The sequence below is a fragment of the Chaetura pelagica genome, unplaced genomic scaffold (genome assembly GCF_000747805.2).
Source record: "Chaetura pelagica isolate M959 unplaced genomic scaffold, ChaPel_1.0 scaffold42, whole genome shotgun sequence".
NCBI classification, from domain to species: domain Eukaryota; kingdom Metazoa; phylum Chordata; class Aves; order Apodiformes; family Apodidae; genus Chaetura; species Chaetura pelagica.
In genome coordinates this window covers 745,734-765,442 of record NW_009952575.1, presented here as the reverse complement: position 1 = coordinate 765,442, position 19,709 = coordinate 745,734, and the positions used below count along the sequence as shown (strand labels likewise).

The 19,709-nt window shown below is 37.3% G+C and overlaps 1 protein-coding gene across 1 annotated transcript in view; it reads right to left on the bottom strand.

Annotated features, from left to right (window-relative positions):
- The window catches only part of SMARCA2 (SWI/SNF related, matrix associated, actin dependent regulator of chromatin, subfamily a, member 2), a 101,176-nt gene that overhangs the window by 50,417 nt on the left and 31,050 nt on the right, over nucleotides 1-19,709 (bottom strand). The window contains exons 9-20 of the mRNA XM_009993615.1: nucleotides 15,904-16,074; nucleotides 13,136-13,189; nucleotides 11,585-11,715; nucleotides 11,311-11,371; nucleotides 9,736-9,836; nucleotides 9,281-9,428; nucleotides 6,116-6,279; nucleotides 4,238-4,304; nucleotides 3,880-3,990; nucleotides 2,120-2,362; nucleotides 1,706-1,819; nucleotides 87-194 (exon numbers count right to left, since the gene is read on the bottom strand). Of these exons, the coding sequence (XP_009991917.1) occupies nucleotides 87-194; nucleotides 1,706-1,819; nucleotides 2,120-2,362; nucleotides 3,880-3,990; nucleotides 4,238-4,304; nucleotides 6,116-6,279; nucleotides 9,281-9,428; nucleotides 9,736-9,836; nucleotides 11,311-11,371; nucleotides 11,585-11,715; nucleotides 13,136-13,189; nucleotides 15,904-16,074 (1,473 nt within the window). The remainder of the gene's footprint in view (nucleotides 1-86; nucleotides 195-1,705; nucleotides 1,820-2,119; nucleotides 2,363-3,879; nucleotides 3,991-4,237; nucleotides 4,305-6,115; nucleotides 6,280-9,280; nucleotides 9,429-9,735; nucleotides 9,837-11,310; nucleotides 11,372-11,584; nucleotides 11,716-13,135; nucleotides 13,190-15,903; nucleotides 16,075-19,709) is intronic.

Below are 19,709 nucleotides of genomic sequence, written 5' to 3'. Positions count from 1 at the left end.
ACTAATTTTATAAAACATAAATAATATGGTTAATTTGTTCAGTCATAATACATTGTTTCCTATATGCTTTAGTCTTTCTTTTATACCTTCTTGTCTTTTTCAGAACCGTCTGTGAGAAGGATCCCCTTGGCTTGCATGTGACGATACAAGATCTTCTGAAGAGCTGACATATCACATTTGATCACATATTCCACCTAGGTAAAAAAATCAAAACAAAACAAACCCAAACATAAACACATTGACACTGCAATGTTAGTAAGAACTGCAGGTTCTTCTCATCCTAAAACACCAGCCAAAAAACTACTCATGTTTTATCTGTAGCCTAACACCACATATGATTTCAGTGAGCAGCAACCCAACTGCAACCACAGCCAATGAGTATCTCACCAGATTATCTGAGTCACAACCAGTATGAGACAGTGAGACCCTAGGAATGTAACTGCATTATGGCCAAACATATTTGTGTCTCATTCTATAATGTTAACAATTTTAAACAATAATTAAAACTTAAATTTGTAGTATTTTATGCTTACTATGTAATTAAAAAAACCCAAACCTTTTCTTTTTTTAAAATAACTTCTGGATTTTACTATGTCCGTAAAGCATTACAAAATATAAAGGAAAGCATTATAAAAATATCATCATTATATACCTATCAAATAAGCATCCCTCACAGTATCAAGTTATCTTCATGTTTACCTAGCCTGGCACAGAAATATGTCCTTTTCTCAACATCAACTACAAACACTTAATCAAGTACTAAAAACTTAATCAAGCACTCTATGATCCCCACATTCTGTTTGACTTTCTCAAAAAATGGGAATACTGAGGATACCGAGAATCCAACATTGGAAGGAACAGAAAGTCATAGCAGTAATAGTGTCTGCAACATTCTAAAGATGAGAAGGGAATTTTAAAAAGCTTTTCCTTTCAGTTCTGTCACTAAGCATCTGTAGAGAGCTCTTTGTTCAACCAGTGTTAACCAGCTTATAACGCAACTTACAAATAGATCATTTTGGTATGGCATAAACTCAGTTAACCTTAGCATTAATCTGCCCCTAGCATATCTTCATATTTACTTTTTAAATTTAATTGCCGTTGTTATTCTGGGAAGGTTGAATGGGAGAAGTGATGCAGGATCACAGAGGAGAACAGGGTGGGACAAGATGTGTTGCCCAGAGATAAAACCAATGATCTTTCAAAGCAGAACACGAATTTATGTTCTGAATTAATAAAGCACCAGCTAAAAAAAACAAACATAACTTGTGCCACTTCAACAAGACAGTTCACATAATTCCTCAAATATATCTGCCTGCTTTATAAAGTCCAGTAGACCTTTGAGAATTTCAGTGAACTAAGGGAGCAAAGATTTCAGCGACACAGGCAGGATGGGACAGGAAAAATCTAATACTCAGTGTATAGCTGACCCACAACTTGAAACCAGGTACTATGGAAGTAAGTTGCATGTCTTATGTGGAGGACTACAAAGATAATTAAAGCTGAAAGACTGGTGAAGAATCCTGAGAATGCAGAAATTTCAAGTATTCAGGCTGCCTCAGTGGCAAGCTTTGCAGAGGTCTAAACAAAGAAACCACGGCAATTACAGATGCTAATGAAATCCTCTTCCGTAAAATAAATCTGAAAAAGGAACATTAATGCTTAAAAAAAGTATGAAACCCTTTCCACAACTTGTCTCATTGCAAACCTTTTCTGGCAGTTGAGATTCAACCTCTTTCTTCAATCTCCGCAGCAAAAAGGGTCGGAGCACTTTATGGAGACGACGGATGATCAGAATAGTCTCTTCCTCATTTAAGTCCACCTGAAGGTGTTTATAAAAGTCAATACAAAGCAACTCAGTGTATTAGGTAAGGTTCTCTCTCACATGAAATGCAAAGTATGTGCAGTAATGACTTGCATGTTACAATTAAACTGACTCTAAGTCAAAAGAGACACTGACATGCAAATTTTCTGGCATTATAAAAAAGGTGGCTTTTAGTTACATTAATTCTCTAAATACAAGGGAGAGGTTTAAACACTATTTCTTCTGTATAAGCTCCTTTTTGTTTTTCAACAAAGTGGAGCTTTTTCTGATGTTTTAAAAAAGAAAAAGCCACAGTACCCTTTCTCCAGTCATGGCAAAAGGAGCGTTGAACCACTGTTCAAAGGTGCTACAGCTCTTGAAGATGGTTGGGAGAAGGAAATTGAGAAGAGCCCAAAGTTCAGGCAATTTGTTCTGCAACGGAGTCCCGGTCAGCAGTATTCGCCTAGGGGCCACATAGTGAGTATTCAAGACCTGAGTCAGCTTGCAGTGATGGTTCTTCATTCGATGGCCTTCATCTACTATCATGTATTTCCATCGAATCTGCAAGAAAAAGACGAAAAGTTGGCAAAGTTCGGACTGGTCAGACGGTCAAACTCCTCCCAACAGGTTTTTAATAAAAATATTTCAAGCCTGGGACATCAGTCGTTCTCATTTATGAGAAAAACTAAATCAAGCATTGTCCAAGTACCAGTGCCCTTCCAAGCAGCAAAATTAGAAACAAATGCTGAATCTGATGCTTTATTCTAACTTGACTTGCAACAGCAAACAGCAAATCCTCACATTTCTGGCCAATTGGCTTTTCAAGGCCAGAATATGGTTTGCAGTAGAAGACAAGAGACTACACAAACCCCAAATAAATGTGTCTGGAAGAAGAACCTTGACAGAAGACAGATGCATTTTAGACAAAACAACGATGCTCACAAACAACATCAACCCTGAATTTATGTTTTGCTTCAGCTACTCCTATTATTTTACTCACAAACAAAGCAGCATAGTTATGATCATCTCATCTCAGTTACTGAACCTTTAAATGAAGTTTCTTCTTTTTTATGTGAAAGCTCAAAAGCAGTCATAGCAGATGTTGAAACTAAGTTGCTCAAGCTCTCTGTGACCACCTCTACTACTGCATGGGCAGTAAATATGTGCCACAATGACCAAAAGACTAGGCAGGCCTTGCTTTATAGTTTTTACTTTCATACATTTCATACATACAATTCAATTTCACAGGACAGGTTGAATGGCATAGTGCTGTCCTTGCTATCACTTGGCAAGGTTGGTCAAAAACTAGAGGGGAAGGAAAACTCTGCAGTCTCTAATCATTGTCAAGTGTTCAGAATTACACTAAGATGTAAATGCACTGCCTTTGCAACAGAGAGGAAAAATTAATAATCTAAATAAATAGTATGTAATAGAGTGAAATAAAGTGCAAATGAGGAACAAAGGAACAGCAGGACCATATAGTTTCTCTGTATGGCAAAATTACCTCCTTAAGTCTGCTTTGAATGTACATGAAGTAGTCCTACAGGATACAGTAACTTTCAAATAAACTCATTACATTTGAGACAAACCTGTTAACAGTCAGTGAGCCTTTAAGAACTGGGCCATGGGTAGTAAAGAGTCTGGATACCTAATTCCTTATTTATTTGGTGAAAAGTGACCACGTGGCTTGAAAAGCTCTAATAAGAGTGAGGTTCAGGTCAGAAATAATGGGGAAAAATTAAAGTCAGAACTGCAGATGAGGTTCAATGCCATTAAGAAGAGGGAAGAAAAGTAATGTTTTTGCAAGGACCAGTACGTACACAGTTCTGACAGACCTGCACAAACAAATTAATTCTCCTGGCCACATTCAGGAAAATCCTGGTGTTTACAAGGACAAGAGCTGTGACCAAGAAGTACAATCATAAACAGAGGCATAGAAAAGTAAATGAATGGTTGTACTTCTATTGAAGGACAGAACAACCCAAGACTTCCCTATAAAACAAACACATTTTTTGTGCAATGCACCATTTGAAGGTGCCTCAAACGCCTTGTTCTTAAGAGATGACAGTCATGATTACCTTTGCAAGGATATGTTTGTCTTTTATTATGTACTCATAAGTAGTTAAAAGAACATTAAATTTTCCACTTCGAAGCTGAGGAACAAGTGAGCGGCGCATTGCAGGTGTACCCTAAAAGAGAGAGAGAAGTGAGTAGTTACTTCTCTTTATTTTGATGAAGAAGATATACTGGTTTTATGTATTAGCAGACATAATTACAGTTTATGACAGTTATCTACTTAGCATGATAAACTCTTACTGCTTGATTCCTGTTATACATGACAAAACTTCATGAGCAAACAGTTTAGAAATGCATGCAAAGGCAGAAGAAAAACAAGCTCTATCCTCATTCTTTTGACTCTATAAAAGCAAATCAAACCTTGTAAGATATCTTCACCACAGAAGGAGCCCATTTGTCAAATTCGTATGTCCAATTGGATAAAGTCCTATCATAGAGATTACAAAGAAAAGTAATATATTTAATAACGTATGAAATATATCTAAACAATACGTATAAAACTTTATAAATGTTTCCAACTTTTCAAACTTTTTCCACCCAAATGGTTGCCAACTTTTCAACACATTTCATGTAATCAACCACAGCTGACAGTATCTTTTTAAAAATGCACTTTATATACTTCAATATATTTTATATAATGTAATAAAACATGAGCATCTCTGAGAGGAGGGTAAACAGGAAAAAGTGTGAAATCCTCTTTCCGTTCATGTTCAGGGACCTCTTTGAAACCAATTCCGATTAGTATTTTAAATTCATCTGTACATTCTGGAGCATTAAGGATAAGAAAGATAATCCTGAACAAAAAATATTTTTGTAATTTCCTTTAGACTACTTACCATTCAAAAACGGACATTACAACTTTTCAAATATAGCCTCATGAAACTGATAATAGAATTAATCTGTGTTCTACTCAGGCAGAGCCACTCACACTGCCACCCAGTGCCACTACACAATTTTTGCACTGTTTCTGCTGTTTCAACAAATAGGTTTTATGGCTAAGCTAGTTGGTAACATGATATAGCAGAGAAAAATAACCTTGAGGCTTTTTTGTTGCTTGCTTTTTCTTTTTTTTTCTTACTGGATCTGTGATGACAGCAGTACTAGCTATTAAGAAAGGGCAGGGAAAGGTCTCTATTGAAATGTATACAAGACAGAAATTTCAGTTTCTCTCTTTTAGAAACATAAGAAAAATCATTACAGAGTACTGAAAATAAATTAGATTTTTTTACTGTGTCCTTGTGAAATCCAACATTAATAACACTCTCCTTTTATGTTTAACTTGGCTTTACTTCAAAGATCTTCTCCCAGCCATTTCTTTTTGCACTAGAACTCGTAATTCATACTCATAGAGTAAGGCACTGCTGTGGGATTTATGTTATTTAGTCAGTGTTACTACTACATCAAAGCCAGAAGACAGATACTTCAAAAGAAATCAAAAGAGATGGCCACAGATAAAATTTATTCAAATCCTACACCACATTTGTATGCCCAGCACAATTGGTGGACAAATTATCTAATGAAAAGGCCAGGGAACTGCTACACATCAATCAAGTCACACACAAAAATAAGCAAACCGCTCAATATCCTACATCAGTTTTACAATGGCTGGCACTAACACTTAAATAACTAAAACTCATTCCTCCTCTGTGGAAAGAAGAAAACTCATTACATAAACGTATAAAATAAGCAACATCTTGGAAAGCTAAGGAAAAGCTAAAGAGGACAGCACAATAAACAATCATCATCTGAACACCTGACTGAAGTGCGACTATCACTCAAAGCTACGTCCAGGGCTAGTTATACAGTACTCAAAAGACATTCGAACCTCATTAAAGCATGAATAGTTAGTATTAGATGGGTGCCAGCTGCTTAAAGAAAAAAAAAAAAAAAAGGCAACAAATTTGTATTATCACAATTAAAAGTTGCACGGGGAACTGCAGGCATGTAACAGGAAAGAAATACCTTCCCCCTCTTGTGGCATAAGAGTGAATTACAGTAGATTCACAGCGCCAAAAGAGAGGACAGTGAAACTAATGGATTCGAGTGCTTTATCTGCCCTTGTGGTAGGGCTTCCAACGACAATTTCCTGGGAAGACATGATTAAAGAAAACATGGCATAGAGACTCGATGTATTTACACCGTGCACCTCATCTTGTCATTACAGGGAAACAAATATGTGTTCCAAACAAATTAATCTGCAATACTCAGAATAATGGCAGAAAGAGAGTCTTTACTTACGAAAGGGGAACAATAATGAGATAAGGGCCATTGAGTCTTTTGTGCTCCATCAGGTAAGTGATGAGTGCAATAGTCTGTATTGTCTTTCCTAGTCCCATTTCATCAGCTAAAATTCCATTCAGATTGTTATTATAGAGTGAAACCATCCATTCCAGTCCCTGGAGCTGAAAGGAAGAGTAATAGTTCCAGTTATTTAAAACTCACACAAATTATTAATACCACAGAACCAAGGTTCTGGTGTCTCTGTCTACTTAGACACTGGATTTTCCTTGATATGACTATATGCCTCAGGATCCCTGGCTATCTTAACATAAAAAAAAATTACTACTGACACCAAATAAATTTCTAGCAACAGCTACATGGAAACAATCGCTCCTGTTTAGCAGACTCCGTTACATGAAATCAGATTTCAAATACAGGTTTTCTTCACAGCACATACAAAGCAACACAGGCACTCACATATAAGGTTGAGAAATACTTACCATTCTAAGAGTTTGATCTTCAATTTCAGCACTGTCAAACGCTAAACTTTCTGTATATATTTTAATGCCAATTGCCTGAGTCAATTAAGATATTTTAAAACCAAACCCATAAAGTCTGCACAAAACATGTAAGGCTCACACACTTACTAACTGCATCCCTGAAATGCTAAAGATACTGTAACACATGTCCATTTACTGTCTGCTGTCAATACCTCCACGTGTCAGAGTGGCACCACTTTGTCTAGTTATGCCTTGTGTATAAAATGGCAGAGCTGGAAGGAAGACAAAAGTACAGTAGCTAAGAAATATCTATGTAACAGATTCACAGTCAAAAGAGTACTGCTAGAAAGCACTGACTGAGATTATTGCCTTATCACAGACTTCCACATATGTGTGCATCAGATTACTCATGCAAGTGCAAATTAAGAGTTTGCTTCGAGCACCCAGACTTTTGGTCTGTCTCATGCATGAAGAAAGAACGAAATTAAGAGGCCTGAGAAACCAAGAAAACACTACATGCTTGAAGTAAACTTCTGTTGTCTCTTCAAGAGAGTATCCAAAATAATGTTGCAAATTTACTGGCTTTATGTACATGCTGATTGATTTATATACAGGTATTAAACACCCAGGCCACCAAGAGTTTATCAGAATTTGTCCTGCAGTTGCACGTCTCACTTACAAAGTAGCTTTAGTATTGAGAATAGGGAAACTGTCTTTTCTAAGCGATTGAATTTTCTCCACTGACACATACAAGTATGAAAGGAGAGACAACATGACCGAACCTGACAGTAAGAAACATGGAAAAGCAGAAAAAAGTTGAGAAGACAAAAGCATGTAAAATATAGAGGACAGGAAAATACAGGGAGTGAAGGGGAGAGTCACAGGACAGACTCCTTCAGAACATTATTGCTAGAACCAAAGCCAAGCCTCAATTCTTTTGACATAAAGCTCATTAGACAAGTGTGCTCCTTATCTCTGGTGCAACTACTATACAGAACAGATACTGCACAGAAGAAATCTGTTTGATTTGATTATTTGATTGCTAGATTTCACATTGAGCAGCTAAAGGACCTGCTCTAATTGGTAATCTTAGTGAATATCTGTGTAACTCCACAGACTGAATTATTTTGCATTGTAGCACACAGGGAAATTGCATTGCAAAACAGAGAACTTCATAATTTAAGAATATTTCTATGTTCCATAAGTTATTATAATTCAGCAAGTGTAAGAATTATCACAATCTTAATTTCCCATCTAGGAGCATTTTAAGCCAATGTGGCCATCAAATTAGTATTGTTACACAGTATTTATTTAGTACATCAGGTAAACTTTCCCACACAAAGAATCAGGATTATGCAGGGAAGAAGGCTGCTGACTACCTCTGTTGGCTCCCAGCTTCACTGGGTGCTCAAGCTGGACAACATATTGACAATGAAGCAGCAAAAACAAAGAAGGTGGATAGCTGAGAAAGCACTGTATTTCTCTATATGGTTGGATTTTCTCTTGTTTAAGTCACAGCATTCCTCAATGATGCAAGACAAGTTATAAAACTTATCAAGTCCAAAATCAGTTCCTGAATGACAAGTTCCTCTTTTTTGCTGAGGGCTCACAGTGAGACACAAGTGCTAAGGATTTACAGCAGGATTCAAATTTTTATCGAGTTTTGCTATGAACAAGTAGGATTATGAGATTATTCTATTTGAAACAGACCTCAGGCACTCTCTAGGCCAATCTCCTGCCCACGGAAGATACAGACTTGGGGCCAGGTTGCTCAAAGCTTTGTATGGCCAGTGACTGAAAACCTCCTAGGTAAAACCTCTCTATGCCCCTGCTCGACAACTATGTTGTACTCTTCTGTACATCCAGTCTGTATGTCTTGTTTCAGCTTTTGTTCAGTCTCTTGTTTTCCCACCATGTCCCACAGTGAGGCAAAATACAAAATGCTTTAAAAAGAGGAATCAGCTTAGCTCTTGCACACTTAGGGAACAGCCTCCCTCCCAGTTCTCTGCAAGCAGAAACAGATAAACATCTTTATGACATCTTGGTAAATACTATATTTTATGTGGATGTAGCACAATGTCCTGACTGCAGAAAAGGTGGAAGTTCTTGGAGCTTCCTAGAAAGCTATACAACAGCAGAAGTGCTCAAAACATGTCTATTTTGACATAAACTAGATTAATGTATGACTGAAAATATCCTTAATACAAGTTTCCAGTTACTAAATCCACTGAATGTCTGTAAAGAGTATGAGACATCAAACTCCATAGCAAAATTTTCTCATTTCTGAATTTTGTCTATCACTGAAATATTGGAACCTTAATGAAAAAATAAAATCCCCAACTTCTACATACTGGAAGAAGAAAAATATTGTTAATTCACCACAAATGAAAACAATAAGCCAAACTGAAATTCGAGGTCAGTACGACAGAAAAAATAAAATATTATTGGTCTGCAATAAAAAAAAAAAGATCTGTAGTATATGCAGAAAGTTAGTATTATTATTCAAGAAATATGTATGAAATGTTATCTGTGATAGGTAACTGTCATTGGTTTGTCCATAATTCCCAAATTCTAACCCACTAGAGAGCTTGTATTTCATAAAAAATTTCAGTTTGCCACTTGAAGTAACACACTGGAATGTCAAGTACAATCCTAAGTTTCAAATATTTTAATGATTTCTCACCTGATAATGTTTTAGTGTGCCATTAATAAGAAGAGAAGACTGCTTTTCCACCCTTTCTGTGATTGCATGAGCAACAGTGTAGTATGACTGAGATCCCCTAGCACTATATTGCATGCTATATTCATCATCCACATCTTGTTTGGCTGTCCTGGAAAGCAGAAAAAAGACTAAAGTGAATTTCCACAAAGTAACAGGTTTCTGGACACAGCTTAACATATGTATGTCGACAGAAACATTGCAAATCTCCAGCTGTGTTGAGTCCACCAAAGGGAGCAAGCTGCTTCATAAAAAGTACACAATACAAAGTACAAATGATCATGTTCCTTCTCCTGCAGATGTTCAATGCCAGAGAAGCTACCACAACTCACTGTAACTTAAGAGCATGCTACTCTTGAGAAAACACAGTCTAAGAAAACACAACTCCAAAGAAAAACAAGCACCTAAAGAACACTCACTCAATTATTTGCTTTGCATCTTTCTCAGAAACTTCCTCACTGTTAGGATCCAGAAGTATCTTCTCATCAGATTCTAACCTGCTTGATTCTTCTTCATCATCCTACAGAATATAGAAAAAGAACAAGGGTGCTGGGAAGTGCAACATCTTCCTAAGTCATACTTTCAACTGGCATCCACATATTGGTAGCTTTCATTGGTCAAATCTTTATGACAAAAAACTGAATCACAGAGTTCAACTTAAACCTATTCTGCAACAGAATTGCACTGCAGCATAAGAAGATTTTAGACATATACCAACCAACAGGTAAGTTATGATGCTTTCAAATGAAAAGCATTTTCATCTCTAATGATCTCACTATTAAAAGACTTAATCTGTCTTCCATGTTCATGGAGATGATTCCAGTATCACATATAGGTTTATATTATGTTTCAGCTGTGTGATAATTTAATGAAGAATTAAAAACTGACAAGAACTGCTGTTTTAGGCTTCCAGTTTCTTACCTTTTTTAAAACAGACCACATTTATACTTAATTTTTCTTCTGGCTAGAGTTGCAATGGATAAGCAACAAATCTCAGCAGTACTCTGCATTCTGCAAGGGTATTCTCCTAAGAATTATTTTCCTGCCTCTAAACAACACTGCTGCTAAAGAATGTCTGCAAAAAATGTAGGCATATCCCTCTTAACATTCCTCCTAGAATGTGGTATGTATCAGGCCCTTTGCTCCTATCTTGGTAGTGACAGTCTTGTAAAATTAAGTTAGCAGTAATTACAAAGGCATGTAACATCATACAGTCCAGTCAGTTTCCACAGTCATTTGGTCTAGTATTTTAAGTACTGCTAGACTAAGAAGACCTGAATTGTATACCTAGTTCTACCAGTAGCCTGCTGATATAGTCTTTTCTCTACTCCTTGTTTTTATTCCATTTAGAAAGTACTTGTTATGCAAATTATGCAATGTTATGCAAGTATTGGTGTTGATTATTCACAGTATTTAATATTATGATCCTGCAGGGCTCGGATCTTTGTGTCTGTTAACATTCTTTTCAGAATTTTTGTAATCATAGTATTTAAATCATCACAGTACTGCATCAAATAAGCCTACCCTGAACAGTCTAAACCTAAATCCCTGACATAACCCCTAACTTTTTAATAGACCTAATGTACAATAAAGTGTTACTCAGAGTTTGCAATAAAACCTCCAATGCATAGACATTAAAGATCTTCTTACTTTCATTCAGTACAAAACCTCAGTACAGCCACAATACAGTGGTTTCTTTAAAATAAGTACCTGCTTATATTCTCTTGTTTATGATGATTAATAGTCTGAGTAAAACATTTATTTTTTCTAACCACAGTTACCAGTTAGGTATTTACAGCATATATACAGAGCAACATTTATGAACTGGAGAGAATTACAAAACCATTTACTTTTCCTCTTTGTATTATCCTTAAAATACCTACGCATCTGCTATCACTTTCCCTTCCTTCCTTATGAAAAAACAGAAAATAACGCAAGAAGTACTTGGTTTTTCCTGTATTACTTGTCAGAGTGTTTTTTATAAAGACACATACTTCCTCCTCATATTCAGAGCCACTTTCATCTTCACTGTCTGATCTGGGAGCAACTTCATAGCTGTATAATGACAACAGAAAAATTTTGAATTACTGATTAGAAGAGGAGGGATTATGTTCAATATATCTCCTATTTAGCTTACACATAATAAATTAAAAGAAGAACAGAACAGAATTGGGGGGGGAAAAAAAAAGAAAATAGTAACTGTGAGAAGCACTTGAAAAATATCAATGCAAATAGAAAAAGCAGCCTACTTGTACAGTAACTACTCACCCAGGATTCATTTCCAGCCAAGCATCTAGCTGACTTGCTTTTGGTGCTTCTGGTCCAAGAAGAACTTTGCCTGTTTCAGTGTGAGTCACTTTGACTGGAAGGTCACTCATCTGACTGCTCTCATCTATGGGCTAAAAAAATTATACTATAAGGCAGCTGAATTTCATGCTTGACTTTCATAATAAATAAAAAATTAGTAGCACCTTCAAAACTCAGTATCTGAACAAGCAGCTAAGATTTGTTATTAGAAGCCACATCTTCCCTGGCTATCAAGCAAACTGGATCACAGTTTTTCTTTGTAACATATTTTATGTGACATCCACTGATACATAACAGCATTTCAAATAAATTAACAGCAGCAGTATGAAAAATGATACATTGTTGGCTTCTGTGAAACAAGACACAAGGTATATATGCTTATAGGCATTAAATCTGTTATTTGTACCAAAAGACATCTGTAACACTGAGCACATGGCTTTTATCTCATATGAAGAAACAGGGATGGAATACTTCAACTTTTTAAGTAAAGGCAGCCTATTTTAAAGATTCACTGTGTTGACTTATTTAATTAAGCTGACAAAGCACCTGCAATAACAAGACCTTTTACTTATTCTTGCACTCTAACAAAACCAGAATACAGTAATGACTTTTTCCTGTTATTTGTTTGCCCTGTTTAATCACACATTTTCTAGTTTTAAAAGTTTTTGCCTTCTACTACTGCTTATACTGAAGAATCTTCTCATAATATATATGGATATGAACAAGAATTTAAAAATTCTGAACAGTTATAAATACAGTAATCAGCAGAGTATAAAACTCACCCCATTTCCATAAATACTGAAGTATAGGAATATTACTTTATTTTTATTAAAAGACTACAGAATTGTATTTATTGGTTTACTTTGGGGGTTTTTTACACTTGCAAGTGATATTTTTGCTGATGTAGTTGAAGAGCCACAGCAAAATCCTTTAGTATTGTCTTTATATAAAAATAAAATGGAATAGAAAAAAGACATTAACAGTACAGCCTTAATGAGGCAGTATATGCTCTGCTACTGGACAAAAATATTCTTCAAAGAATGACACAAAAAATTACTCATTTCCATTTGTATCTGAGGAAGAAAGAACTTTCAAATGTCTTAAGCTCTCATAATACTTAGGATTTGTCCTATGTCTGAAAGGTAATTACCTTCAATGCAACAATGTATTGTATAAAAATAGGAAGCTAGAAATTATTGCATTTACAACCTCATTTTAGAAAATAAATTATGTCTACACATGGACTGCAAGAAACCCATTTAATTTTAAACATAAAGCTAAGAGGGATTCTTCAGTATATCCAGTGATACATGTATTCAGTGTATGTTTTAGTCTTGCTGAAGAGAAACTGGCTAGCATAACTAATAATTTAGACAATTTTTATTATCTGGTTGCAAACAACAGCTCTTCTTAGAACATTTCTCTTAATGATTTTTTTAAAGCTGTATCAATGGCACACAGAACAATCAATGGACATTTTTTTAAAAAACAAACACCTTATAGAATTCATACCTCTCCATCAGGACCAAGACCAGATGCCATTCCTTCTGCATTTTCTTCAGCCTTCTACAACAAATGAAGAAATTAAAAATACTATATATATACACTACATATACACTTTATATGATGTGTTTCAGATTATGAACATGTTTCACTTGAGTTCTGAATAGCCTGGGATGCATGCAATTTAAGGCTTAAGTGGATAAAGTAGAGATAGGCACAGAGTTACCACCACACATAAACTGTTTACTAGTATGAAAAGGGTACCTACAACACTCCTAATCACTGTAATCCATCTGCGTGAGAGAAGTGGCTGACTTATTGAATGTTTTGTCCAGGCCTGGAATTCAATTGCTTACAGACTGTGCTAATACAAATGAAACAGTAATTCATTTTATTGTTATTTACTATTAATTTCATCTAAAGTATTTTAATCTCAGTTTTGGAAGTGTCACTAGGCATCACAGATTGTGTATTTGTGCAGGCACTTTTGTTTTGGCTATGTACATATTTTTTTTTTTGGTCTGACAACTAACCAGGAGTATTCTGGGAGTTCTTTGCACCTTATCTCAATCAAGTCTAGATCACAATTACTCAAATCACAAACAAAAAAAAAACCCTGGAGCTCTTAACTGGAAAAAGCTAAGACTGTTGTTTGTTTTGTTTTTTTTCCCCAGGCACCACTCTAAGAAGTAAGCAGTATCCTTTTCAAAACTGGTCCTCATTTACCATACTCAAAATTGTCAGGATAGTATGAGAAAATGGAAGATACAGTTAGCTACAGTCAATGGAAAGAACCTTACATTGGCAAGAAAATACCAATTTTTTACACCTAGAAAGCTGCATTTTCTTCATTCTCTGCATAATGACAGGAAAAACTCCCTACAAATAAAGGTGAAAGGCTGCACATCAAGTTAAACTGGCCGATCAGGTGAAAATTTCATCTAGAGTATACTTTTTAATCCATGGCTGCAGTTAGCATGTGGGACACTAGTTAACAGGAGGCTGGAGACAGAAGACACAGATACCAGAAATGTGAAAAAAGCAAAAAGGGAGAATCTACCACAAGGATTCCCTAAGGATATCCGAGATAAAAAACTGACTGGGTTCACTTATGCATTATATAATGTGAAGCTGGCTAAGATGAGAAATACTTATTAACCATCTACTTCCTCATTGCCACTTGTAGGAGAAAATCCTAAGAACTCTCTTTTTTAATTTCTCTGGAAGTACAAAACATTCAACTGGAGGTGTCAGTAAATTAAATGTGGATTACAAAACTTAAAGGGTAAGTATTAAACGTATGACTTGGAAAAAGACACAGTGCCCACTAACTATAATGAGTACTGCAGCAATGCAACAACAAATTCATAGAATTATAAATTAAACTGAAGGGTAATATTTGTGTGAACTCCTGTATCCTTGAGAGATGAGCCACGGGATGGTGGAAAGAACTTACAGTAAGTGGAAAGTACAAACAATAAGCTGCAGACGATGTAGACAGAGGTATTTTTTCCTAATAATCTTCCTTTAGGTTTAGGCTGGGATACTTATAAGCACTGAATATTTATGGGGCATATTTCCTTTTTACTTCTGGGACAGAAAATTGTCTTTATTGACATGGCTAGAAGCTACTTTGTTCCTCATTCATACTTCACCTAAACCAACATAGAAACAGAACATAGAAAAAGACAGGGACTGCTGAAGAAATTAATATTTTTCATTAGATCAATGCAGTTCCTCCACACACTACTTCATTACGGATTATCTCAATTGTGAATTCCATACATTAAATCAGGTCTGTTCTCACTGGTAATACAGGTCAAGAACCCCATTTAACTTATATTGTAACCTTTTATGTGACTGGATTGCTCCTATGTTAAGAACAATCTCAAAAGAAAGTGGGGGAGAGGGACATGAGAAAACACAGAGCATTTTTTAGGCCATTAATCTCCAAATTTAGATATTTTTATATGCTGGTATTTATTAGCACCTTTACCATGCTGCTTGTAAACCATGTACATATAATGTTTATATTTGTATCAGTAATTAGTAGCAAACCAGGAATGGACATGGCTTACAAAAATCCTATCTGTAAGAGATTAAAGGTACTCAGAGGTCACAAAAATGACAACTCATTCCTTAATTATTCTTTCACACACAACACTATTTTTCTGAATTGCCCTTCTCAGAGTCTCTCTCCCAGGGTAAAATATTCATAGGATGCAGAGTAATTTTTAAAAGCTTTTATCAAATGTTAACAATGAACTTTACTACTGGCAAATATCTCCTTTAGTGTAATAAACTTACCCAAATTCTTTCTCTCTAGTTATTTCCAGTGGTCCTACAAAACAGACTGAGCCAAGTGTAGAACATGAACGTCTAAAAAAGTTACTCTGTATGAAAAACCTCCACAAACCAGACTACTCCCATCTTCTTCACACAATGTATTTTGGATCTCTTCTACTCTTTTTGGGTCCTTTAATCCTAATTTCCTTATGTGGTCCACTTTTGTCTGTAGAAAGTTTATCAGTAAATCAATATTTACGGACCACAATTTTCTAATCTTTCGTGCTCATCTTCTTTGGAACTAGTAACAGCAAATTTCTTATATATGTCAGTGGAGGCAGACATGTTCCCTCAAGTGTTATGAGTTTGGCAGTGCAGATGATTTTAGATACTCTGGTATATGTATGATGACTGGCTATCACTATATTTCTCCATATTAAAATTGGATTTGTAGGAGAGATGGCAAAAAAACACAAGCTGTTGCGACTTACCTTCTTTCTTCTCCTCCTCTTCTTCTTCTCTTTTGCTGCTTGTGCCTGTTTATGCTCCCATACCAGGTTAGTCAGGTTAGCCACATACTCATCTGTCTGCTGCAACAGGTAGGCCAGGCGTCTGTCTTTCTTTTGGTCAATCAGCTTACGGTAGCCTTCCTCATCTTCAGCCTAGGAATAAAAAACAGACAACAGCCATTATACAAATGCTTTCAAAGAAACACCGACCAAGTCCTGCGTCAATAATCATGTGTTATCTTAAGTCACTATGATCTGAATAGAGGGACAACTAGATTGGTAAAGAATTTGTTGGATGATCAGACCCTAGAGGGTCACACATTTGTGAAATTACATTATCACAGAGTCGTCAGGGTTGGTAAGGGACCTCTGAAGATCATCCAGTTCAAACCCCTTGCTACAGCAGGCTCACCTATAGTAGATCATACAGGATAATGTCCAGACAGGTTTTGCATGTCTCCAGAGAAGGAGATTCCACAACCTCTCTGGGCAGCCTGTTCAGTGCTCTGTTACTCTTTCAGTAAATGAGTTTTTCCTTATGTTTAACTTGAACATTCTATGCTTCAGCTTGTTCCATTGTCTCTTATTCTGCATTGGACACTGTGAAATAAGAGACTGGCCCTATCCTCCTGACACCTGCTCTTCAGGTATTTATAAGCATTTATGAAATCCCCTCTCAGTCTCCTCCAAATAAACAGCTATAGCTCTCTCAAAGAACAGATGCTCCATTCCCCTAATCATCTCTGTGGCCCTGTGCTGGACTCTTTCCAGTAGTTCCTTATCCTTTATGAACTTAGGAGCCCCTAATAGGACACTCCAGATGTAGTTGCACCACAGCGGAAAAGGAGAATAACCTCCTTCAACTTGCTGGCCACGCTCTTCTTAATACACCCCAGGATGCCACTGGCCTTCTTGGCTGCAGTGGCACATCGCTGGCCTATATAGGGTCAGCCTCTTGTCCACATGGACCCTGGGGTAACTTTCCCCAGAGTTGCTTGCTAGCAGGTCAGCCCCAAACCTGTACTGCTACATGAGGTTGTTCCTCTCCTGATGCAGTACTTTGCACTTGCCCTTGTTGAATTTTCTTTCTTTTATTTCTTCCCATGTCCAGGCACACTGAATGACAGCACATCCTTCTGGTGTGTCAGCCACCCCTCCCAGTCTTCTATCATCAGCAAGCTTACTTATGGTACACTCTATGCCTTCATCCAAGTCAACATATTGGTGAACATATTGAATAGGGCTGGACCCAGTAGTGACCCCTGGGGAAGACCACTAGACATGGGTCTCCAACAAGACTCTATCCCACTGACCACAACTCTCTGAGCTCTGTCCTTCAGCAAATTCCTAGTTTACCTCAAAGCCCTGACATCCAATCCACAGTTACTGAGTTTGGCTGGGAAGACACTGTGGGAGACAGTGTCAAAAGCCTTGCTGAAGTCAAGGTAGACCACAACCAATGCCCTCCCCTCATCTGTTCATCCAGTTTTGTCATCAAAGAAGGCTATCAGATTGGTTAAGCATGACTTCCCCCTTGGTGAATCCATACTAACTATTCCTGATGACTCTCTTTTCCTCAAAGTGCTTTGAGATGGCACCAAGAACAACCTACTCTATCAGCTTTCCAGGGATGGATGTGAGACTAGCCAGTCTGCAGTTACCTGGGTTCCCTTTCTAGCACTTTTTCAATACTAGTGCAACCCTGGCTTCCCTCCAATCCTCAGACACCTCTCTCCTGTTCTCCAGGACTTTTCAAAGATGGTGCAGAGCAGTCAAAGAATCACTTCAGTCACAGAAACACAGGAAGACTGGGGTTGAAAGGGACCTTAAAGATCATCTAGCTCAAATCTCCCTGCCATGGTTTAACCAGGTTGCTCAAAGCCCCATCCAACCTGGCCTTGAACATATCCAGGGAAGGGGCATCCATATCTTCTCTTGGCAACCTGTTCCAGTGTCTCACTCCACTCACACTGAAGAATTTCTTACTACTGTCCTTCTTTTCATTCACTCTTGCCCTGTTGTTACACGTCCTTTGTAGAAACCCTCTCCCCAGCTTTCCTATAGTGCCCTTCAGGCACTGGAAGGCTGCTGTAAGGTCTTCCCAGAGTCTTCTCCAGACTGAATAGCCCCAACTCTCCCAGCCTGTCCTTACAGGGGAGGTACTCCAATCCCCTGATCATCTTCGTGGCCCTCCTCTTCATTTGGTCCAACAGGTCTACATCTTTCTTGATGAGAGTGGAGTAGAGGGGGAGAAGTACTTCTCTCGACCTTCTGGCCATGCTTCATTAGATGCAGCGCAGAATGCAATTGACTTTATGGGCTGCAAGCACACACTGGCTAGCTCATGTCCTGCTTTAAATACACCAATACCCCCAAGTCCTTCTCCACTGGGCTGCAGAATGTCATACTCTGTCTGGAGACAGAGATACCATAGAGGTCTACCCTGGGGCATGCTGTGCTTAACATCTCTATCAGTGACTCAGAAGAAAGGATGGAGGACACTTCAGCAAAGTCTGCAGATGACACAATACTTGGGAATACCAGCCAATATACTAGAGGGCTGTGCAGCACTTCAGAACGATCTGAACAGGCAGAGAAGTTATGCCATTTCTGACCTCAGAGGTTTACAACGTACACCTGAAAGAAGCCTTGAGCAACCTGCTTTGTACTCAATGTTGACACTGCTTTGGGACAGTGGTGGGACTAGAGAGCTCTCTGTCAGCCTGAGGGAAAGTGGGATTCATGGACTATACAATTCAAAGTATCTCCTAGTCTCATGCCCCAAGAACTGCAGTATCTGCAGCAGTTATGACAGGTAAATGGGTGAAAGGAGAAGGTGAAATCATGTAATACCACATCAGACAGATCACAATGTCCTGAAACAGATATGCTTGGTACATCTCCTACAGAAATGATTATTCAAAGCCATGAAGTACAGGTAGCCCATAGCCAGAGGAAGAACATGGGAACATGATACAAACTTGCATTCAGTCCTTTTTCCAGCATGAACACAAACCTTTTTTTTGGGTGTTGGAAGAAAATTTTATTTTGGGCAGACCATCTATCATTATTCTACTCTGGTGTTACTTCATCTTTGATATAGGTCACTATCAAAGACAGGATTCACCAGATAAACCATATATATTTCTGAGTCATTCTCCCAACTTCTGTATCGTTACGGCACTGTGTGTGTTGTTAGGGATAAAGACAGACCAGGAAACATTACTGTCATGTGATGTGAAGATATAATGCAGCATTTGAGCATCTCAGAAAAATAAAAGGAAAGTAACAAAGACGCTTTTTCCAATTTTTGATAAAACAACAAATAAGGAAGTATATAATGGCTTATAAAAACCAAACAGCATTAAGAAATATCTTAAAGACGACTACTTTAAAAGACAGCACTCTGGGAGACGCAAAAAACCTCATGCCTTTCTGCAAGAAGTTGGCAAGAACAGTTGTAATGATCAAACTGAGCTTGTAAAATTGCTTGGAAATTCCATTTGTAAGGTTCAAACCATCAGAACTACAACACTCAAAGCCTAAGTTTTTAGTAATTATTATTATTATCATCACTCCTGCGTAACCTACTCTAGGTGATGCTGATCTGGCAGGTGGGTTGGATTAAATGATCTTTCAGGGTTCCTTCCAACCCCTAAATTTCTGTGATTTTGTGATTCTGCAATCATCTTTATCATTATTTATTAATACATGGTCATTGTAATCTAGCCTAGGTAATTCCTTTCTACTTTCAAGATTGTCTTGTTTTAAATCATACTAATGTGCAT